The sequence below is a fragment of the Oncorhynchus nerka genome, linkage group LG5, assembly GCF_034236695.1.
Source record: "Oncorhynchus nerka isolate Pitt River linkage group LG5, Oner_Uvic_2.0, whole genome shotgun sequence".
In the NCBI taxonomy this organism is placed as follows: domain Eukaryota; kingdom Metazoa; phylum Chordata; class Actinopteri; order Salmoniformes; family Salmonidae; genus Oncorhynchus; species Oncorhynchus nerka.
Window position 1 is genome coordinate 2,051,563 of NC_088400.1, and position 25,300 is coordinate 2,076,862.

General features: G+C 49.8%; 1 protein-coding gene across 3 annotated transcripts in view; it reads right to left on the reverse strand.

Annotated features, from left to right (window-relative positions):
* LOC115126342 (transcriptional regulator ATRX-like) overlaps positions 1–25,300 on the reverse strand; it is a 99,851-nt gene that overhangs the window by 17,754 nt on the left and 56,797 nt on the right. For all 3 annotated transcript variants that reach the window (XM_065018266.1, XM_065018267.1, XM_065018268.1), the window contains exons 24-28: positions 22,471–22,618; positions 20,881–20,981; positions 13,339–13,447; positions 11,056–11,233; positions 3,489–3,680 (exon numbers count right to left, since the gene is read on the reverse strand). In XM_065018266.1, coding sequence (XP_064874338.1) covers positions 3,489–3,680; positions 11,056–11,233; positions 13,339–13,447; positions 20,881–20,981; positions 22,471–22,618 — 728 coding nt within the window. The remainder of the gene's footprint in view (positions 1–3,488; positions 3,681–11,055; positions 11,234–13,338; positions 13,448–20,880; positions 20,982–22,470; positions 22,619–25,300) is intronic.

The window sequence follows — 25,300 nt, forward strand, 5'->3', positions numbered from 1 at the left end:
CTCTCCAACAGACTCATCCACCTCTCCTCTCTAACAGACTCATCCACCTCTCCTCTCTAACAGACTCATCCACCTCTCCTCTCTAACAGACTCATCCACCTCTCCTCTCTAACAGACTCATCCACCTCTCCTCTCTAACAGACTCATCCACCTCTCCTCTCTAACAGACTCATCCACCTCTCCTCTCTAACAGACTCATCCACCTCTCCTCTCCAACAGACTCATCCACCTCTCCTCTCCAACAGACTCATCCACCTCTCCTCTCCAACAGACTCATCCACCTCTCCTCTCCAACAGACTCATCCACCTCTCCTCTCCAACAGACTCATCCACCTCTCCTCTCCAACAGACTCATCCACCGCTCCTCTCCAACAGACTCATCCACCTCTCCTCTCCAACAGACTCATCCACCTCTCCAACAGACTCATCCACCTCTCCAACAGACTCATCCACCTCTCCAACAGACTCATCCACCTCTCCAACAGACTCATCCACCTCTCCAACAGACTCATCCACCTCTCCAACAGACTCATCCACCTCTCCAACAGACTCATCCACCTCTCCAACAGACTCATCCACCTCTCCAACAGACTCATCCACCTCTCCAACAGACTCATCCACCTCTCCTCTCCAACAGACTCATCCACCTCTCCTCTCCAACAGACTCATCCACCTCTCCTCTCCAACAGACTCATCCACCTCTCCTTTCCAACAGACTCATCCATCTCTCCTTTCCAACAGACTCATCCACCTCTCCAACAGACTCATCCACCTCTCCAACAGACTCATCCACCTCTCCAACAGACTCATCCACCTCTCCAACAGACTCATCCACCTCTCCTCTCCAACAGACTCATCCATCTCTCCTCTCCAACAGACTCATCCATCTCTCCTCTCCAACAGACTCATCCATCTCTCCTCTCCAACAGACTCATCCATCTCTCCTCTCCAACAGACTCATCCATCTCTCCTCTCCAACAGACTCATCCATCTCTCCACTCCAACAGACTCATCCATCTCTCCACTCCAACAGACTCATCCATCTCTCCACTCCAGACTCATCCATCTCTCCACTCCAACAGACTCATCCACCTCTCCAACAGATTCATCCATCTCTCTAAAAGACTCATCCATCTCTCCAACAGACTCATCCACCTCTCCAACAGACTCATCCACCTCTCCTCTCCAACAGACTCATCCATCTCTCCTCTCCAACAGACTCATCCATCTCTCCTCTCCAACAGACTCATCCATCTCTCCTCTCCAACAGACTCATCCATCTCTCCTCTCCAACAGACTCATCCATCTCTCCTCTCCAACAGACTCATCCATCTCTCCACTCCAACAGACTCATCCATCTCTCCACTCCAGACTCATCCATCTCTCCACTCCAACAGACTCATCCACCTCTCCAACAGATTCATCCATCTCTCTAAAAGACTCATCCATCTCTCTAAAAGACTCATCCATCTCTCTAAAAGACTCATCCATCTCTCTAAAAGACTCATCCATCTCTCCTCTCCAACAGACTCATCCATCTCTCCACTCCAACAGACTCATCCACCTCTCCAACAGATTCATCCATCTCTCCAACAGACTCATCCATCTCTCCAACAGACTCATCCATCTCTCCAACAGACTCATCCATCTCTCCAACAGACTCATCCATCTCTCCAACAGATTCATCCATCTCTCTAAAAGACTCATCCATCTCTCTAAAAGACTCATCCATCTCTCTAAAAGACTCATCCATCTCTCCTCTCCAACAGACTCATCCATCTCTCCTCTCCAACAGACTCATCCATCTCTCCTCTCCAACAGACTCATCCATCTCTCCTCTCCAACAGACTCATCCATCTCTCCACTCCAACAGACTCATCCATCTCTCCACTCCAACAGACTCATCCATCTCTCCACTCCAACAGACTCATCCATCTCTCCACTCCAGACTCATCCATCTCTCCACTCCAACAGACTCATCCACCTCTCCAACAGATTCATCCATCTCTCTAAAAGACTCATCCATCTCTCTAAAAGACTCATCCATCTCTCCAACAGACTCATCCACCTCTCCAACAGACTCATCCACCTCTCCTCTCCAACAGACTCATCCATCTCTCCTCTCCAACAGACTCATCCATCTCTCCTCTCCAACAGACTCATCCATCTCTCCTCTCCAACAGACTCATCCATCTCTCCTCTCCAACAGACTCATCCATCTCTCCTCTCCAACAGACTCATCCATCTCTCCTCTCCAACAGACTCATCCATCTCTCCACTCCAACAGACTCATCCATCTCTCCACTCCAGACTCATCCATCTCTCCACTCCAACAGACTCATCCACCTCTCCAACAGATTCATCCATCTCTCTAAAAGACTCATCCATCTCTCTAAAAGACTCATCCATCTCTCTAAAAGACTCATCCATCTCTCCTCTCCAACAGACTCATCCATCTCTCCACTCCAACAGACTCATCCACCTCTCCAACAGATTCATCCATCTCTCCAACAGACTCATCCATCTCTCCAACAGACTCATCCATCTCTCCAACAGACTCATCCATCTCTCCAACAGACTCATCCATCTCTCCAACAGATTCATCCATCTCTCTAAAAGACTCATCCATCTCTCTAAAAGACTCATCCATCTCTCTAAAAGATTCATCCATCTCTCCTCTCCAACGGATTCATCCATCTCTCTAAAAGACTCATCCATCTCTCCTCTCCAACGGATTCATCCATCTATTTGATAAAAGGCAGTAAACAGATGAATGTCGGGGGCAGCTGTGTTGTGCTGTTAGACAGCCTCTCTAAAGGCTGTGCTGAGATCATTAAACGGCATGGTGGGGCCCTCGGGGGCCAAACCAGCCTGTCACACAGCACCTGCACCCATGGGAGGAGAGGAAACAAAGGAACGAGAGACAGAGAGAGAGCTGGAGGGTGGACGCAGGACGGACAGACCGAGGGAGGGATAAACAACAGGGTTTATGACATCTCTAAAGATCAAAGGCAGCTGGCTGCACACTAACCTGTTATATACACACACACACACACACACACACAGAGGGAGCAGGTTAACAGAGAGCATCTTGGCATTTAAATGTTATTTGGTTCATCGTTGTTCCAGTGAAGGATATTGCGGTGTGTCTATAATGAGAGGGTTTAAACACAGTAACGAGGGTTGGACCTGTTCCTCTGCAGGGGCTCGGTGAGCAGGGGGCCAGATGAGCTGCATGTTCCCTCCACTACAGCAGGGGGCCAGATGAGCTGCATGTTCCCTCCACTACACAGATTTATGAGAGTGTGCCAGGTGAGCGTGCACACACACACACAAAACTGTGATTTCTCCAAACAACCAGTGATATAATTGTTCCTCGTTATTAGTCACATCCCATCCTCCTGGGACAGAAGTGACATACATCTATGTTACCGACGCCTGTCCTAGAGAGATTATACCCCCCCAGCCATCCCATCTAGCCTCGGTACCTTTGGCAGCATAGGCGTGGTCCTCTTGCTCTTCTTGCCAGTGGGATCATCCAGAAGGTCAGGTTCAAAGGCGTAGAGCTCCGTCAGCTCATTCATGGTGAAATGTCTCTCTATCTGCTGTTGATCCACCACTCGGAAGGACAGAGACTGTTTAGCCACCTGGCGGTCATAGATCTTCTCTTCCATAGTACCCTGAGAGGGGAAGAGGACAGGTCAGAGGACAGGTTTACATCTATAGTACCCTGAGAGGGGAAGAGGACAGGTCAGAGGACAGGTTTACATCTATAGTACCCTGAGAGGGAAAGAGGACAGGTTTACATCTATAGTACCCTGAGAGGGGAAGAGGACAGGTCAGAGGACAGGTTTACATCTATAGTACCCTGAGAGGGGAAGAGGACAGGTATACATCTATAGTACCCTGAGAGGGGAAGAGGACAGGTTTACATCTATAGTACCCTGAGAGGGGAAGAGGACAGGTTTACATCTATAGTACCCTGAGAGGGGAAGAGGACAGGTCAGAGGACAGGTTTACATCTATAGTACCCTGAGAGGGGAAGAGGACAGGTCAGAGGACAGGTTTACATCTATAGTACCCTGAGAGGGGAAGAGGACAGGTCAGAGGACAGGTTTACATCTATAGTACCCTGAGAGGGGAAGAGGACAGGTTTACATCTATAGTACCCTGAGAGGGGAAGAGGACAGGTTTACATCTATAGTACCCTGAGAGGGGAAGAGGACAGGTTTACATCTATAGTACCCTGAGAGGGGAAGAGGACAGGTCAGAGGACAGGTTTACATCTATAGTACCCTGAGAGGGGAAGAGGACAGGTCAGAGGACAGGTTTACATCTATAGTACCCTGAGAGGGGAAGAGGACAGGTTTACATCTATAGTACCCTGAGAGGGGAAGAGGACAGGTCAGAGGACAGGTTTACATCTATAGTACCCTGAGAGGGGAAGAGGACAGGTTTACATCTATAGTACCCTGAGAGGGGAAGAGGACAGGTTTACATCTATAGTACCCTGAGAGGGGAAGAGGACAGGTCAGAGGACAGGTTTATATCTATAGTACCCTGAGAGGGTCAGAGGACAGGTTTACATCTATAGTACCCTGAGAGGGGAAGAGGACAGGTCAGAGGACAGGTTTACATCTATAGTACCCTGAGAGGGGAAGAGGACAGGTCAGAGGACAGGTTTATATCTATAGTACCCTGAGAGGGGAAGAGGACAGGTTTACATCTATAGTACCCTGAGAGGGGAAGAGGACAGGTCAGAGGACAGGTTTACATCTATAGTACCCTGAGAGGGGAAGAGGACAGGTTTACATCTATAGTACCCTGAGAGGGGAAGAGGACAGGTCAGAGGACAGGTTTACATCTATAGTACCCTGAGAGGGGAAGAGGACAGGTCAGAGGACAGGTTTACATCTATAGTACCCTGAGAGGGGAAGAGGACAGGTTTACATCTATAGTACCCTGAGAGGGGAAGAGGACAGGTCAGAGGACAGGTTTACATCTATAGTACCCTGAGAGGGGAAGAGGACAGGTTTACATCTATAGTACCCTGAGAGGGGAAGAGGACAGGTCAGAGGACAGGTTTACATCTATAGTACCCTGAGAGGGGAAGAGGACAGGTTTACATCTATAGTACCCTGAGAGGGGAAGAGGACAGGTCAGAGGACAGGTTTATATCTATAGTACCCTGAGAGGGTCAGAGGACAGGTTTACATCTATAGTACCCTGAGAGGGGAAGAGGACAGGTCAGAGGACAGGTTTACATCTATAGTACCCTGAGAGGGGAAGAGGACAGGTCAGAGGACAGGTTTATATCTATAGTACCCTGAGAGGGGAAGAGGACAGGTTTACATCTATAGTACCCTGAGAGGGGAAGAGGACAGGTTTACATCTATAGTACCCTGTCCTCTCACTAACTGTCCAACTACACACACCACTACGTCACTAACTGTCCAGCTACACACACCACTACGTCACTAACTGTCCAGCTACACACACCACTACGTCACTAACTGTCCAGCTACACACACCACTACGTCACTAACTGTCCAGCTACACACCACTACGTCACTAACTGTCCAGCTACACACCACTACGTCACTAACTGTCCAGCTACACACACCACTACGTCACTAACTGTCCAGCTACACACACCACTACGTCACTAACTGTCCAGCTACACACCACTACATCACTAACTGTCCAGCTACACACCACTACGTCACTAACTGTCCAGCTACACACACCACTACGTCACTAACTGTCCAGCTACACACACACCACTACATCACTAACTGTCCAGCTACACACACCACTACGTCACTAACTGTCCAGCTACACACACCACTACGTCACTAACTGTCCAACTACACACACACACCACTACGTCACTAACTGTCCAGCTACACACACACCACTACATCACTAACTGTCCAGCTACACACACCACTACGTCACTAACTGTCCAACTACACACACCACTACGTCACTAACTGTCCAGCTACACACCACTACGTCACTAACTGTCCAGCTTCACACACCACTACGTCACTAACTGTCCAGCTACACACACCACTACGTCACTAACTGTCCAGCTACACACACACCACTACGTCACTAACTGTCCAGCTACACACACACCACTACGTCACTAACTGTCCAGCTACACACACCGCTACGTCACTAACTGTCCAGCTACACACACCGCTACGTCACTAACTGTCCAGCTACACACACACCACTACGTCACTAACTGTCCAGCTACACACCACTACGTCACTAACTGTCCAGCTACACACCACTACGTCACTAACTGTCCAGCTACACACCACTACGTCACTAACTGTCCAGCTACACACACCACTACGTCACTAACTGTCCAGCTACACACACCGCTACGTCACTAACTGTCCAGCTTCACACACCACTACGTCACTAACTGTCCAACTACACACGTCACTAACTGTCCAGCTACACACACACCACTACGTCACTAACTGTCCAGCTACACACACACACCACTACGTCACTAACTGTCCAGCTTCACACACCACTACGTCACTAACTGTCCAGCTACACACACCACTACGTCACTAACTGTCCAGCTACACACACCACTACGTCACTAACTGTCCAGCTACACACACACCACTACGTCACTAACTGTCCAGCTACACACACCACTACGTCACTAACTGTCCAGCTACACACACCACTACGTCACTAACTGTCCAGCTACACACACCACTACGTCACTAACTGTCCAGCTACACACACACACCACTACGTCACTAACTGTCCAGCTTCACACACCACTACGTCACTAACTGTCCAGCTACACACACACCACTACGTCACTAACTGTCCAGCTTCACACACCACTACGTCACTAACTGTCCAACTACACACGTCACTAACTGTCCAGCTACACACACACCACTACGTCACTAACTGTCCAGCTACACACGACGCTACGTCACTAACTGTCCAGCTACACACGACGCTACATCACTAACTGTCCAGCTACACACACCACTACATCACTAACTGTCCAGCTACACACACACCACTACGTCACTAACTGTCCAGCTACACACACACCACTACGTCACTAACTGTCCAGCTACACACACACCACTACGTCACTAACTGTCCAGCTACACACACCACTACGTCACTAACTGTCCAGCTTCACACACCACTACGTCACTAACTGTCCAGCTACACACACCACTACGTCACTAACTGTCCAGCTACACACACACCACTACGTCACTAACTGTCCAGCTACACACACACCACTACGTCACTAACTGTCCAGCTACACACACACCACTACGTCACTAACTGTCCAGCTACACACACCACTACGTCACTAACTGTCCAGCTTCACACACCACTACGTCACTAACTGTCCAGCTACACACACCACTACGTCACTAACTGTCCAGCTACACACACACCACTACGTCACTAACTGTCCAGCTACACACACACCACTACGTCACTAACTGTCCAGCTACACACACACCACTACGTCACTAACTGTCCAGCTACACACACCACTACGTCACTAACTGTCCAACTACACACACCACTACGTCACTAACTGTCCAGCTACACACGACACTACGTCACTAACTGTCCAGCTACACACACACACCACTACGTCACTAACTGTCGAGCTACACACACCACTACGTCACTAACTGTCCAGCTACACACACCACTACGTCACTAACTGTCCAGCTACACACACACCACTACATCACTAACTGTCCAGCTACACACACCGCTACGTCACTAACTGTCCAGCTACACACACCACTACATCACTAACTGTCCAGCTACACACACCACTACGTCACTAACTGTCCAGCTACACACCACTACGTCACTAACTGTCCAGCTACAATACACACCACTACATCACTAACTGTCCAGCTACACACACCACTACGTCACTAACTGTCCAGCTACAATACACACCACTACGTCACTAACTGTCCAGCTACACACACCACTACGTCACTAACTGTCCAACTACACACACACCACTACATCACTAACTGTCCAGCTACACACCACTACGTCACTAACTGTCCAGCTACACACACACCACTACATCACTAACTGTCCAGCTACACACCACTACGTCACTAACTGTCCAGCTACACACCACTACGTCACTAACTGTCCAGCTACACACACCACTACGTCACTAACTGTCCAGCTACACACACCACTACGTCACTAACTGTCCAGCTACACACCACTACGTCACTAACTGTCCAGCTACACACACCACTACGTCACTAACTGTCCAGCTACACACACACCACTACATCACTAACTGTCCAGCTACACACACCACTACGTCACTAACTGTCCAGCTACACACACCACTGCATCACTAACTGTCCAGCTACACACACACCACTACGTCACTAACTGTCCAGCTACACACACACCACTACATCACTAACTGTCCAACTACACACACCACTACGTCACTAACTGTCCAACTACACACACCACTACGTCACTAACTGTCCAGCTACACACACCACTACGTCACTAACTGTCCAGCTACACACCACTACGTCACTAACTGTCCAGCTACACACGACACTACGTCACTAACTGTCCAGCTACACACGACACTACGTCACTAACTGTCCAGCTACACACACCACTACATCACTAACTGTCCAGCTACACACACCACTACGTCACTAACTGTCCAGCTACACACCACTACGTCACTAACTGTCCAGCTACACACGACACTACGTCACTAACTGTCCAGCTACACACACCACTACGTCACTAACTGTCCAGCTACACACCACTACGTCACTAACTGTCCAGCTACACACCACTACGTCACTAACTGTCCAGCTACACACCACTACGTCACTAACTGTCCAGCTACACACACCACTACATCACTAACTGTCCAGCTACACACCACTACGTCACTAACTGTCCAGCTACACACACACCACTACGTCACTAACTGTCCAGCTACACACACACCACTACGTCACTAACTGTCCAGCTACACACACCACTACGTCACTAACTGTCCAGCTACACACCACTACATCACTAACTGTCCAGCTACACACCACTACGTCACTAACTGTCCAGCTACACACCACTACATCACTAACTGTCCAGCTACACACCACTACGTCACTAACTGTCCAGCTACACACCACTACGTCACTAACTGTCCAGCTACACACCACTACGTCACTAACTGTCCAGCTACACACACACCACTACGTCACTAACTGTCCAACTACACACACCACTACGTCACTAACTGTCCAACTACACACACACACCACTACGTCACTAACTGTCCAACTACACACACCACTACGTCACTAACTGTCCAACTACACACACACCACTACGTCACTAACTGTCCAGCTACACACACACCACTACGTCACTAACTGTCCAGCTACACACACCACTACGTCACTAACTGTCCAGCTACACACACCACTACGTCACTAACTGTCCAGCTACACACCACTACATCACTAACTGTCCAGCTACACACCACTACGTCACTAACTGTCCAGCTACACACCACTACATCACTAACTGTCCAGCTACACACCACTACGTCACTAACTGTCCAGCTACACACACCACTACGTCACTAACTGTCCAGCTACACACACACCACTACATCACTAACTGTCCAGCTACACACCACTACATCACTAACTGTCCAGCTACACACCACTACATCACTAACTGTCCAGCTACACACCACTACATCACTAACTGTCCAGCTACACACACCACTACGTCACTAACTGTCCAGCTACAATACACATTTTCTAACTATGGAGTTCCTACTTTGTTGTCCTGGATATTGTCTGAACTCTGCTGGGTATTACGTGACTGGCTGGCTGGCTGGCTGGTTGACTGGCTGGCTGGCTGGCCGACTGACTGGCTGGCCGGTTGACTGGCTGGCTGGCTGACTATTTGACTGACTGGCTGGCTGGTTGACTGGCTGGTTGACTGACTGACTGGCTGGTTGACTGACTGGCTGGCCGGTTGACTGACTGGCTGGCCGGTTGACTGACTGACTGACTGGCTGACTGACTGACTGACTGACTGGCTGGTTGACTGACTGGCTGGTTGACTGACTGACTGGCTGACTGACTGGCTGGTTGACTGACTGACTGACTGACTGGCTGGTTGACTGACTGACTGACTGACTGGCTGGCCGGTTGACTGGCTGGCTGGCTGACTATTTGACTGACTGGCTGGCTGGTTGACTGGCTGGTTGACTGACTGACTGGCTGGTTGACTGACTGGCTGGCCGGTTGACTGACTGGCTGGCCGGTTGACTGACTGACTGACTGGCTGACTGACTGACTGACTGACTGGCTGGTTGACTGACTGACTGGCTGACTGACTGGCTGGTTGACTGACTGACTGGCTGGTTGACTGACTGACTGGCTGGTTGACTGACTGACTGACTGGCTGGTTGACTGACTGACTGACTGGCTGGTTGACTGACTGACTGGTTGACTGACTGACTGACTGACTGGCTGACTGACTGACTGACTGGTTACCTGAGCCAGGAATCGGTAGACGTAGCAGGTCTTGAGCTGTCTGACTGACTGGTTACCTGAGCCAGGAATCGGTAGACGTAGCAGGTCTTGAGCTGTCTGACTGACTGGTTACCTGAGCCAGGAAGCGGTAGACGTAGCAGGTCTTGAGCTGTCTGACTGACTGGTTACCTGAGCCAGGAAGCGGTAGACGTAGCAGGTCTTGAGCTGTCTGACTGACTGGTTACCTGAGCCAGGAATCGGTAGACGTAGCAGGTCTTGAGCTGTCTGACTGACTGGTTACCTGAGCCAGGAAGCGGTAGACGTAGCAGGTCTTGAGCTGTCTGACTGACTGGTTACCTGAGCCAGGAAGCGGTAGACGTAGCAGGTCTTGAGCTGTCTGACTGACTGGTTACCTGAGCCAGGAATCGGTAGACGTAGCAGGTCTTGAGCTGTCTGACTGACTGGTTACCTGAGCCAGGAATCGGTAGACGTAGCAGGTCTTGAGCTGTCCGAAGCGGTAGAGCCTGAAGATACTCTGGATGTCGTACGACGGGTTCCAGGACGCGTCGAAGATGATGACCCTGTTAGCTCCTATCAGGTTGATGCCCAGAGAACCAGCCCTGGTCGAGATCAGGAACAATCGACCTCTACAGAGGGAGAGAAGGAGGAGAGGTAGAGAGGGAGAGAGTTAGAGGGAGAGAGTTAGAGGGAGAGAGTTAGAGAGGGAGAGAGTTAGAGAGGGAGAGAGTTAGAGAGGGAGAGAGTTAGAGGGAGAGAGGTAGAGAGGGAGAGAGGGAGAGAGGTAGAGAGGGAGAGAGGTAGAGAGGTAGAGAGGGAGGAGAGGAGAGGTAGAGAGGTAGAGAGGGAGGAGAGGAGAGGTAGAGAGGTAGAGAGGGAGAGAGTTAGAGGGAGAGAGTTAGAGGGAGAGAGGTAGAGAGGGAGAGAGGTAGAGAGGGAGAGAGGGAGAAAGGGAGAGAGGTAGAGAGGGAGAGAGGTAGAGAGGTAGAGAGGGAGAAAGGGAGAGAGGTAGAGAGGGAGAGAGGTAGAGAGGGAGAGAGGGAGAGAGGTAGAGAGGGAGAGAAAGGGAGAGAGTTAGAGAGGGAGAAAGGGAGAGAGTTAGAAAGGGAGAGAGGGAGAGAGGGAGAGAGTTAGAGGGAGAGAGTTAGAGAGGGAGAGAGTTAGAGAGGGAGAGAGTTAGAGAGGGAGAGAGGTAGAGAGGGAGAGAGGTAGAGAGGGAGAGAGTTAGAGGGAGAGAGAGGGAGAGAGTTAGAGAGGGAGAGAGAGAGAGTTAGAGGGGCGATGGAACATGTCTAAGCTCCAATATCAAGGTACAGAACTACCAAAGAGATGTGATATCAGGCTATGTTTAAATTCAAAACTACTTTGACTTTAAAAGTTTAGTGGAGAGCGTGGTGTAGTAGAGGTGTGGAGAGTAGGGCGTAGAGGTGTGGAGAGAGGGGTGTAGTAGAGGTGTGGAGAGAGGGGTGTGGAGAGAGGGGCGTAGTAGAGGTGTGGAGAGGGGTGTAGTAGAGGTGTGGAGAGAGGGGCGTAGTAGAGGTGTGGAGAGAGGGGCGTAGTAGAGGTGTGGAGAGTAGGGCGTAGAGGTGTGGAGAGAGGGGTGTAGTAGAGGTGTGGAGAGTAGGGCGTAGAGGTGTGGAGAGAGGGGTGTAGTAGAGGTGTGGAGAGAGGGGCGTAGTAGAGGTGTAGTAGAGGTGTAGTAGAGGTGTAGAGAGCGGGGTGTAGTAGAGGTGTGGAGAGCAGGGCGTAGTAGAGGTGTGGAAGAGGGGTGTAGTAGAGGTGTGGAGAGAGGGGTGTAGTAGAGGTGTGGAGAGAGGGGTGTAGTAGAGGTGTGGAGAGAGGGGTGTAGTAGAGGTGTGGAGAGAGGGGTGTAGTAGAGGTGTGGAGAGAGGGGCGTAGAGGTGTAGTAGAGGTGTAGTAGAGGTGTGGAGAGAGGGTGTAGTAGAGGTGTGGAGAGAGGGGCGTAGTAGAGGTGTGGAGAGAGGGGCGTAGAGGTGTAGTAGAGGTGTGGAGAGAGGGGTGTAGTAGAGGTGTGGAGAGAGGGGTGTAGTAGAGGTGTGGAGAGAGGGGCGTAGAGGTGTAGTAGAGGTGTAGTAGAGGTGTGGAGAGAGGGGTGTAGTAGAGGTGTGGAGAGAGGGGCGTAGTAGAGGTGTGGAGAGAGGGGCGTAGAGGTGTGGAGAGAGTGTGGGAGAGTGTAGAGTAGGGCGTAGAGGTGTAGAGGGGGTGTAGTAGAGAGGGGCGAGAGAGGAGGTGTAGTAGAGGTGTGGAGAGAGGGGTGTAGTAGAGGTGTGGAGAGGGGTGTAGTAGAGGTGTGGAGAGAGGGGCGTAGTAGAGGTGTGGAGAGAGGGGCGTAGTAGAGGTGTGGAGAGAGGGGCGTAGTAGAGGTGTGGAGAGAGGGGCGTAGTAGAGGTGTGGAGAGAGGGGTGTAGTAGAGGTGTGGAGAGAGGGGCGTAGTAGAGGTGTGGAGAGAGGGGCGTAGTAGAGGTGTGGAGAGAGGGGCGTAGTAGAGGTATGGAGAGAGTGGCGTAGTAGAGGTGTGGAGAGAGGGGCGTAGTAGAGGTGTGGAGAGAGGGGCGTAGTAGAGGTGTGGAGAGAGGGGCGTAGTAGAGGTGTGGAGAGAGGGGCGTAGTAGAGGTGTGGAGAGAGGGGCGTAGTAGAGGTGTGGAGAGAGGGGAGTAGTAGAGGTGTGGAGAGAGGGGCGTAGTAGAGGTGTGGAGAGAGGGGCGTAGTTTACCGGACATTGCTGGAGTCATTGAACTCCTCTGCCCACTTCTTCCGGTTCAGGGCGTTGGTGGAGCCGTCCAAGCGGTAGTAGTCTATGTTCCGGAACCACTTCCCCTCACCTGCACAGGTAAACACATAGTGTAGTTAGACGACAGTAGTAGAGGTGTGGAGAGGGGGGCGTAGAACCACTTCCCCTCACCTGCACAGGTAAACACATAGTGTAGTTAGACGACAGTAGTAGAGGTGTGGAGAGGGGGGCGTAGAACCACTTCCCCTCACCTGCACAGGTAAACACATAGTGTAGTTAGACGACAGTAGTAGAGGTGTGGAGAGGGGGGCGTAGAACCACTTCCCTCACCTGCACAGGTAAACACATAGTGTAGTTAGACGACAGTAGTAGAGGTGTGGAGAGGGGGGCGTAGAACCACTTCCCCTCACCTGCACAGGTAAACACATAGTGTAGTTAGACGACAGTAGTAGAGGTGTGGAGAGGGGGGCGTAGAACCACTTCCCCTCACCTGCACAGGTAAACACAGTGTCATTAGACGACAGTCTTCAAAAAGTCATCATGCAGTTTGGCTTTTATTTCTTTTACTAGGCAAGTCAGTTAAGAACAAATTCTTATGTAAAACGTCAACCTACACCAGCCAAACCCTGAGCCGGATGACGCCGAGCCAATGGAACTCCCGGCCGGTTGATACAGCCTGGATTGGAACCAGGGTCTGTAGTGACGCCTCTAGTACCACTGCACCACTCGGGAGACCTTACTCTCCTGTCAGCTCCAGTTTAGGTAGCCAATAGACACACCCAGTTCCAAACCAATCCCATAGACAGGCCCAGTTCCAAACCAATCCCATAGACAGGCCCAGTTTCAAACCAATCCCATAGACAGGCCCAGTTCCAAACCAATCCCATAGACAGGCCCAGTTCCAAACCAATCCCATAGACAGGCCCAGTTCCAAACCAATCCCATAGACAGGCCCAGTTCCAAACCAATCCCATAGACAGGCCCAGTTCCAAACCAATCCCATAGACAGGCCCAGTTCCAAACCAATCCCTAGACAGGCCTAGGTCCAAACCAATCCCTAGACAGGCCCAGTTCCAAACCAATCCCTAGACAAGCCCAGTTCCAAACCAATCCCTAGACAGGCTTAGTTCCAAACCAATCCCTAGACAGGCCTAGTTCCAAACCAATCCCTAGACAGGCCCAGTTCCAAACCAATCCCTAGACAGGCCCAGTTCCAAACCAATCCCTAGACAGGCCCAGTTCCAAATCAATCCCATAGACAGGCCCAGTTCCAAACCAATCCCTAGACAGGCCCAGTTCCAAACCAATCCCTAGACAAGCCCAGTTCCAAACCAATCCCTAGACAGGCCTAGGTCCAAACCAATCCCTAGACAGGCCTAGGTCCAAACCAATCCCTAGACAGGCCTAGGTCCAAACCAATCCCTAGACAGGCCTAGGTCCAAACCAATCCCTAGACAGGCCTAGGTCCAAACCAATCCCTAGACAGGCCTAGGTCCAAACCAATCCCTAGACAGGCCGAGGTCCAAACCAATCCCTAGACAGGCCTAGGTCCAAACCAATTCCTAGACAGGCCTAGGTCCAAACCAATCCCTAGACAGGCCTAGGTCCAAACCAATCCCTAGACAGGCCTAGGTCCAAACCAATCCCTAGACAGGCCTAGGTCCAAACCAATCCCTAGACAGGCCTAGGTCCAAACCAATCCCTAGACAGGCCTAGGTCCAAACCAATCCCTAGACAGGCCTAGGTCCAAACCAATCCCTAGACAGGCCTAGGTCCAAACCAATCCCTAGACAGGCCTAGGTCCAAACCAATCCCTAGACAGGCCCAGTTCCAAACCAATCCCTAGACAGGCCTAGTTCCAAACCAATCCCTAGACAGGCGCAGTTCCAAAACGAATCACAAAAAAATGGCCAGGGGAGAATGACTGCCCTCTCACTGAAGCCACAAAGTTCAAAGGACAACCACGGCACTGCAGGCATTACTGGTAGTAAACAGGATCCCCATTATAGCGGAAGGGAGACTGGTGATCTTCCTGTAAATAACACACCAGATGTCCTGATGATGTCATGAGCACCATTTAGTGGCTAATGGGATGCCACCTTTCCAACAACTCAGGGATCAAATGTCTTCCCTGGTCAACTGTCAGGGCTGTTACTGTGAAGTGGAAACGTCTAGGAGCCGAGTCTAGGACCGCCGAGTGCTGAAGCGTGGAAAAATCATCTGTCCTCTGTTGCAACCCTCACTAACGAGTTCCATACTGCCTTTGGAAGCAACGTCAGCACAACAACTGTTCGTTGGGAGCTTCATGAAATGGGTTTCCATGGCAGAGCAGCCGCACACAAGCCTAAGATCACCACCATGCGCAAAGCCAAGCGTCAGCTGGAGTGGTGTAAAGCTCGTCGCCATTGGACTCTGGAGCAGTGGAAACTGGTTCTCTGGAGTGAGGAATCACCCTTCACCATCTGGCAGTCTGACGGACGACTCTGGAGCAGTGGAAACTGGTTCTCTGGAGTGAGGAATCACCCTTCACCATCTGGCAGTCCGACAGACGACTCTGGAGCAGTGGAAACTGGTTCTCTGGAGTGAGGAATCACCCTTCACCATCTGGCAGTCCGACGGACGAATCTGGGTTTGGCAGATGCCAGGAGAACACCCCAAATGCCAACTGTAAAGTTTGGTGGAGGAATAATTGTCTGGGGCTGTTTTTCATGGTTCAGGCTTGTGAAGGGAAATCTTAATGCTACAGCATACAATTACATTCTAGACGATTCTGTGCATCCAAGGTTCTTTCCTATTTCAGCATGATAATGCCCCCATGCACAAAGCGAGGTCCATACAGAAATGGACAGAGCCCTGACCTCAACCCCATCGTACACTTTTGGGATGAATTGGAACGGCAACTGCGAGCCAGGCCTAATCGCCTAACATCAGTGTCAGACCTCAATAATGCTCATGGCTGAATGGAAGCAAGTCCCCGCAGCAATGTTCCTACATCTAGTGGAAAGCCTTCCCAGAAGAGTGGAGGCTGTTATAGCAGCAATGTTCCAACGTCTAGTGGAAAGCCTTCCCAGAAGAGTGGAGGCTGTTAGAGCAGCAATGTTCCAACATCTAGTGGAAAGCCTTCCCAGAAGAGTGGAGGCTGTTAGAGCAGCAATGTTCCTACATCTAGTGGAAAGCCTTCCCAGAAGAGTGGAGGCTGTTATAGCAGCAATGTTCCTACATCTAGTGGAAAGCCTTCCCAGAAGAGTGGAGGCTGTTATAGCGGCAAAGGTGTAGGAGATGTTGGACGAGCAGTCCACATACTTGTGGTCACGTAGTGTACTCAATGAGAGGAAGCGGCACTGAGAAAATCAGTAACATCACTTCCTGGAGTAGATCAAACTGAGCATGACACCATATGGAGATGTAAGTGCTGAGAGAGAAGAGAGGAGGACAGAGAGAGGAGAACGGAGAGAGGAGAACAGAGAGAGGAGAACAGAGAGAGGAGAACAGAGAGAGGAGAACAGAGAGAGGAGAACAGAGAGAGGAGAACAGAGAGAGGAGAACAGAGAGGAGAACAGAGAGGAGAACAGAGAGAGGAGAACAGAGAGGAGAACAGAGAGAGGAGAACAGAGAGGAGAACAGAGAGAGGAGAACAGAGAGGAGAACAGAGAGAGGAGAACAGAGAGGAGAACAGAGAGAGGAGAACAGAGAGGAGAACAGAGAGAGGAGAACAGAGAGAGGAGAACAGAGAGAGGAGAACAGAGAGAGGAGAACAGAGAGAGGAGAACAGAGAGAGGAGAACAGAGAGGAGAACAGAGAGAGGAGAACAGAGAGAGGAGAACGGAGAGAGGAGAACAGAGAGAGGAGAACAGAGAGAGGAGAACAGAGAGAGGAGAACGGAGAGAGGAGAACGGAGAGGGGAGAACGGAGAGAGGAGAACAGAGAGAGGAGAACGGAGAGAGGAGAACAGAGAGAGGAGAACAGAGAGAGGAGAACAGAGAGAGGAGAACGGAGAGAGGAGAACAGAGAGAGGAGAACAGAGAGAGGAGAACAGAGAGAGGAGAACAGAGAGAGGAGAACAGAGAGAGGAGAACGGAGAGAGGAGAACAGAGAGAGGAGAACGGAGAGAGGAGAACGGAGAGGGGAGAACGGAGAGGGGAGAACGGAGAGAGGAGAACAGAGAGAGGAGAACAGAGAGAGGAGAACGGAGAGGGGAGAACGGAGAGAGGAGAACAGAGAGAGGAGAACAGAGAGAGGAGAACGGAGAGGGGAGAACGGAGAGGGGAGAACGGAGAGAGGAGAACAGAGAGAGGAGAACAGAGAGAGGAGAACGGAGAGAGGAGAACGGAGAGAGGAGAACACAGAGAGGAGAACACAGAGAGGAGAACAGAGAGAGGAGAACAGAGAGGAGAACGGAGAGGGGAGAACGGAGAGGGGAGAACAGCGAGAGGAGAACAGAGAGGAGAACAGAGAGGGGAGAACGGAGAGAGGAGAACAGAGAGAGGACAGATACAAGTTAACACCATTGTAGTGACCTGATGCCACAAGAAAAGGGCAACCAGTGAAGAACAAACACCATTGTAGTGACCTGTTGCCACAAGAAAAGGGCAACCAGCGAAGAACAAACACCATTGTAGTGACCTGATGCCACAAGAAAAGGGCACCCAGTGAAGAACAAACACCATTGTAGTGACCTGTTGCCACAAGAAAAGGGCAACCAGTGAAGAACAAACACCATTGTAGTGACCTGTTGCCACAAGAAAAGGGCACCCAGTGAAGAACAAACACCATTGTAGTGACCTGATGCCACAAGAAAAGGGCACCCAGTGAAGAACAAACACCATTGTAGTGACCTGTTGCCACAAGAAAAGGGCACCCAGTGAAGAACAAACACCATTGTAGTGACCTGTTGCCACAAGAAAAGGGCACCCAGTGAAGAACAAACACCATTGTAGTGACCTGTTGCCACAAGAAAAGGGCAACCAGTGAAGAACAAACACCATTGTAGTGACCTGTTGCCACAAGAAAAGGGCAACCAGTGAAGAACAAACACCATTGTAGTGACCTGATGTAATTATTTGCACATTGTTACAACACCGTATAAAGACATAATATGACATTTTAAATGTCTCTGTTCTTTTGGAACTTTTGTGAGTGTAATGTTTACGGTTAATTTTTCTTGTTTATTTCACTTTTGTTTATTATCTACTTCACCTGCTTTGGCAACGTTAACATATGTTTCCCATGCCAATAAAGCCCCTTTAAATTGAAATTGATTTTGAGAGATGTAAACTAAAGTACTGAGAGAACAGCGATAGTGGAGGCCAGGCCAAACGAGGCCTCTCAGGCACAAGTGATCAGCCTTTTAATATAGCCTGCTAAACACATACGCATGCTGCCTGCTTCACAACTAACATTCAGTATGGTTCCAGTTACTTCACTGATCTTTTCATTACAAATTGCTACCCCTTAAGCAAACATTTTTTTGTGTTTTTTTTTAAAGAGTCAAGGTCTAATCATTTTCAAAACGTAAGCAAAACCAGATGCCAAGGCTTAATTAAGAACATGACCTAACGCCAGCGGCTGTGCTTGTTGAGAGGGGCCGAGAGAAATACTCTGTACCAGTACACATGTTGCATGTCTTCAGAGCGTGTTGTTTTCTCTCATTACTACCCCGCCGCGGTCTCCTCCAGTAACACGGTCTCCAGCAACACCACCACGGTCTCCTCCAGTAACAACACGCCACGGTCTCCTCCAGTAACACGCCGCGGTCTCCTCCGGTAACACGCCGCGGTCTCCTCCGGTAACACGCCACGGTCTCCTCCGGTAACACGCCACGGTCTCCTCCAGTAACAACACGCCACGGTCTCCTCCAGTAACAACACGCCACGGTCTCCTCCAGTAACAACACGCCGCGGTCTCCTCCAGTAACAACACGCCGCGGTCTCCTCCAGTAACAACACGCCACGGTCTCCTCCAGTAACAACACACCACGGTCTCCTCCAGTAACACAGCACGGTCTCCTCCGGTAACACACCACAGTCTCCTCCAGTAACAACACACCACGGTCTCCTCCGGTAACACACCACAGTCTCCTCCAGTAACACACCACCACGGTCTCCTCCAGTAACACACCACCACGGTCTCCTCCAGTAACACACCACCACGGTCTCCTCCAGTAACACACCACCACGGTCTCCTCCAGTAACACACCACCACGGTCTCCTCCAGTAACACACCACCACGGTCTCCTCCAGTAACACACCACCACGGTCTCCTCCAGTAACCCGTTGTATACATGGTTGTGGGACTTTAAAGCCTGTTGGAGTGCAAAACCACAGACAACTGGAGATAAAGCATCTCAAAGAGCACCATATTCCCTATATAGGGCACTACATTAGCCCAGGGCTCATAGGGTAGTGCACTACATTAGACCAGGACCCATAGGGTAGTGCACTACATTAGACCAGGACCCATAGGGTAGTGCACTACTTTAGACCAGGATCCAGGGCACTACATTAGACCAGGGCCCATAGGGTAGTGCACTACTTTAGACCAGGACCCAGGGCACTACATTAGACCAGGACCTATAGGGTAGTGCACTACTTTAGACCAGGGCCCATAGGGTAGTGCACTACATTAGCCCAGGGTCCAGGGCACTACATTGAAGGTGCTTTACCACCAACTGGACTGGAGTGCGGACCTCAGTTCAGCTTGTCAATCACCCACGTGGGTATACGCTCCTAAAAACCAACGAGGAGAGGTGGGAATTGCAGCACGGCAATCATCACAAATAGAACCGAGTCTTATTTTAGCGCCTGGCTACGCAGACAGTCATTGATGTGGCAGAGCAGTGTGGCTGCAACGATGGAATAACATGTACATTTACTTTACAACAAGCGGTGTGGTCAGCGGTGTGGTCAGCGGTGTGGTCAGCGGTGTGGTCAGCGGTCAGCGGTGTGGTCAGCGGTGTGGTCAGCGGTGTGGTCAGCGGTGTGGTCAGTGGTGTGGTCAGCGGTGTGGTCAGTGGTGTGGTCAGCGGTGTGGTCAGCGGTGTGGTCAGCGGTGTGGTCAGCGGTCAGCGGTGTGGTCAGCGGTGTGGTCAGTGGTCAGCGGTGTGGTCAGCGGTGTGGTCAGTGGTGTGGTCAGCGGTGTGGTCAGCAGTGTGGTCAGCGGTCAGCGGTGTGGTCAGCGGTCAGCAGTGTGGTCAGCGGTGTGGTCAGCGGTGTGGTCAGCGGTGTGGTCAGCGGTCAGCGGTGTGGTCAGTGGTCAGGTCAGCGGTGTGGTCAGCGGTCAGCGGTGTGGTCAGCGGTCAGGTCAGCGGTCAGGTCAGTGGTGTGGTCAGCGGTGTGGTCAGCGGTGTGGTCAGCGGTGCGGTCAGCATGTCATGGTCCAGTGAGCCGGTGGTGCACATAACGGACAAGGTTGGGAAACACTAGGCTAGGGGTTGTTTGTGGACAGTGTCCACGGACTACCTCTGTAATGAGAGGGTTGTCCCTCTCTTCTAGGGGCGAGGGGTTAGGGTGTAGGGCAGTACAGTACCTTTGTAGGGAGAGGGTTTCTCCTCCTCTTTGGCTCGGCCAGACAGCTCCAGGAAGTCTTCAATCAGGTCCAGAGAGATGAGAGACTGACTGAACACCAGACTGACGAGGGGACAGAAGACACTGTCAACATCACATCACCACTGGACTGTCTGTCAAGTTAACAGGACATTTGAAAACATGAAAAATGCGCCATTTAAGCGTTTCATTCAAGCACTTAGCATTGATCAATTCTTCTTGTCTTCTTGTGTTTTCAGAGCTTGTCTCCTTACACCCCAACCTCCTCCTTTGTGGTGATGAACTGATATGATGCATTTAGGTGAGCGGACACCTTGAGCGCCCTCTTCATAACTGTCCTCTTCATAACTGTCTGGACCATGATAGTTCGTTGGTGATGTGGACACCAAGAAACTTTAAAATCTCGACCTGCCCCGTCGATGTGAATGGGGCCCGTTCGGCCCTCCTTTTCCTGTAGTCCACGATCAGCTCCTTTGTCTTGATCACATTGAGGGAGAGGTTGTTGTCCTGGCACCACACTGCCAGGTCTCTGACCCTCGATGTTGTCAACAAACTTAATGATGGTGTTGGAGTCATGCCTAGCCACCCAGTCGTGAGTGAACAGGGAGTAGAGGAGGGGTCTAAGCACGCACCCCTGAGGGGCCCCTGTGTTGATGATCAACGTGGCAGATGTGTTGTTCCCTACCCTTACCACCTGGGGGCGGCCCGTCAGAAAGTCCAGGATCCAGTTGGAGAGGGAGGTGTTAAGTCCCAGGGTCCTTAGCTTATTAATGAGGTTTGAGGGCACTATGGTGTTGAATGCTGAGCTGTAGTCAATAAATAGCATTCTCACATAGGTGTTTCTTTTGTCCAGGTGGGAAAGGGCAGTGTGGATTGCAATAGAGATTGCATCATCTGTGGATCTGTTGGGGTGGTATGCAAATTTGAGTGGGTCTAGGGTTTCTGGGATAATGGTGTTGATGTGAGCCATGACCAGTCTTTCAAAGAACTTCATGGTTACCAACGTGAGTGCTACGGGGCAGTAGTCATTTAGGCAGGTTACCTTAGTGTTCTTGGGCACAGGCAGTATGGTGGTCTGTTTGAAATATCTTGGTATTACAGACTCGGTCAGGTTGAACCTGTCAGTGAAGACACTTGCCAGTTGGTCCGCGCATGCTCAGAGTACACGTTCTGGTAATCCGTGCTATCCCGCGACCAGTGAAAGTTGATCTGTTTAAAAGCTACGGCTAGCGTGATCACACAGTCGTCCGGAACAGCTGGTGTTCTCATATATGCTTCGGTGTTGCTTGCCTCAAAGCGAGCATAAAAGTAACGTCCTGGTAATCCGTCTGGCACCATTGTTGACATGTTTAAAGGTCTTGCTCACATCGGCTACAGAGAGCGTGGTCACACAGTCGTCCGGAACAGCTGGTGCTCTCATGCATGCTTCTGTTTTGCTTTCGTCAAAGCAAGCAAAAAAGGGCATTTAGCCCGTCTGGTAAGCTTGCATCACTGTGCAGCTCTTCAATTCTTTGTCTAAATAGGTGGGTTTCTGGTTCTTCTTCCACCTCAAATGTATATTATAGTTACTTACATTTTGTCCTCCACCTCCTCGGCCATGCGGAGGATCTCAAACAGCAGCACCATTTTCCCAGAATGCTCCAGGATCTCAGAGTCAGCCTCCGTAACAAACTCCTTGTGCCAGTCAGGACTCCTGGTGCCAGGGCTGGAGGCCGGACGCACTGGGGAAGGCAGAGGGTAAGATTTTTTTTATTAGTGACAGCTAGTCTTACTGGGGTCCGACACATAACGAAAAATGAGACAAAATACTTCATATACATACATTTTAAATCATTAACATGTAGAACAGTACACAACAAGCAGGTCACGTGGGGGAGAGTGGTTGTGTTGCTTCACTTGCGCTAGATAAGATGGAAGGGAGTTCGGCTCTGTATAATACTGTATGTTTCTGGAAAAAAATTCTGGAAAAGACCCCTGGTGGCAATGCTGGTGGGATAAGTGTCGGTGCTGTGTGTAAGTTGATTACGCAAACAATTTGGAATTTCCAACTATGTTTATTTTAACAAGTAGTGACACAGTCAGTCTTTCCTCAACTCTCAGCCAAGACACTGACATGCGTAGTAGTATCTATATGAACTTTCTAGTTACAATGAAGAGCAAGACGTGCAGCTCTGTTCTGGGCCAGCTGTAGTTTAACTTCCCTAGGGTAGGGGGCAGCGTTCGGGAATTTTGGATGAAAAGCATGCACAAATTAAACTGTCTGCTACTCAGTCCCAGAATATAGGATATGCATATAATTCGTAGATTTGGATGGAAAACACTCTAAAGTTTCCAAAACTGTGAAAATAATGTCTGTGAGTATAACAGAACTGATATGGCAGGTGAAAACCTGAGGAAAATCCATCCAGGAAGTACTATTATTTTGAAAAGCTGTTTTTCCATTGAAAGCCTATCCACCATACAAAGACTTAGGAACCAGTTCACGAGCTCTGTGCCTTCCTCTACATGTGACCAGTCTTTAGGCATTGTTTCATGCTTTTACTCTGAAAAATGAGGGAGATACAGCACTTTCAATCAGTGGCCAGTGGACATTTCCATTCATCAGCCATGTGTCTGATCGGGAACGCACCTTTCTTGTTTCTCCTTTCCCATTGACGAAGCTTTTGTCCGGTTAAAATATTATTGATTATTTATGACAAAAACAACCCGAGGATTGATTTTAAACATCGTTTGGCATGTTTCTATGAACTTTTATTCTACTTTTTAAAAACTTTTCGTCCTGGCATTAGTGCACGCGCCTTCTGCATTCGGATTACTGGACAAACCATGCGAACAAAAAGGAGGTTTTTGGTCATGAAGAGGGACATTATCGAACAAAACAAACATTTATTGTCTAACATGGAGACCTGGGAGTGCCACCAGATGAAGATCATCAAAGGTATGTGATTAATTGTAATGCTATTTCTGACTTTTGTGACTTGGCTGGAAAATGCATGCATGCGTTTCTGTGGCTAAGAACTGACCTAACATAATCGCAAAGTGTGCTTTCGCCGTAAAGCGTTTTTGAAATCTGACACAGCGGTTGCATGAAGGAGAAGTTTATCTATATTTCCATGAAAACATTCGTATAGTTTATCAATGTTTATGATGAGTATTTATGTTATTTGATGCGGCTCACTAATTTAAGGTAGACCTTGGTTCAGGAGGAACATCAGCCCCCTTGTTAAGGTAGACCTTGGTTCAGGAGTAACATCAGCCCCTTGTTAAGGCAGACCTTGGTTCAGGAGGAACATCAGCCCCCTTGTTAAGGTAGACCTTGGTTCAGGAGTAACATCAGCCCCCTTGTTAAGGCAGACCTTGGTTCAGGAGTAACATCAGCCCCCTTGTTAAGGCAGACCTTGGTTCAGGAGGAACATCAGCCCCCTTGTTAAGGTAGACCTTGGTTCAGGAGTAACATCAGCCCCCTTGTTAAGGCAGACCTTGGTTCAGGAGTAACATCAGCCCCCTTGTTAAGGCAGACCTTGGTTCAGGAGGAACATCAGCCCCCTTGTTAAGGTAGACCTTGGTTCAGGAGTAACATCAGCCCCTTGTTAAGGCAGACCTTGGTTCAGGAGGAACATCAGCCCCCTTGTTAAGGTAGACCTTGGTTCAGGAGTAACATCAGCCCCCTTGTTAAGGTAGACCTTGGTTCAGGAGTAACATCAGCCCCTTGTTAAGGTAGACCTTGGTTCAGGAGGAACATTTGGCTAAACAAATCACAAGTTAAATGGACTATAATGATTTGACATGTTTTTTAATGACTTCCTCTTCCTCTGTCCCCCATACACACATCTGTAAGGTCCACCAGTCAAGTATTGAATTTCAAGCTGATTGGTAGATGGGTAACAACAAATCAGACATTTAATATCTTTAAGGTTCTGATGATGCCGCGGATTATGTACACTGACGAAACATGTTTCATGAGCTGAAATAAAAGATGCCAGACATTTTCCGGTAACCAATTGTCATACCTGAGTAGAAGTATAGATAACTTAATATAATCCATCCACCTGAGAAGGTGTGGAATATCAAGAAGCTGATTAAACAGCATGATCATTACACAGGTGGCATCTGGGCTGTGTTTCTGTCTGTAATAAGGACTTTTGTGGAGAAGAACTCATTCTGATTGGTTGGCTCACAAGGACAAGGTCTATGCCCTCCCGGCGCCCAGTCATGTGTAATCATTGATTAGGGTGTAATGAATTTATTTCAATTGACTGATTTCCTTCTATGAACTGTAACTCAGTAAAAACCTTGATGCGTTTATATTTTCGTTCAGTATATTAAACCAACCAGGCAAATCAACGAGACAACAGTCCTCCTGAACTGAGCTGCAGGAGAGGAAGGAAACAGCTCTGAGATGT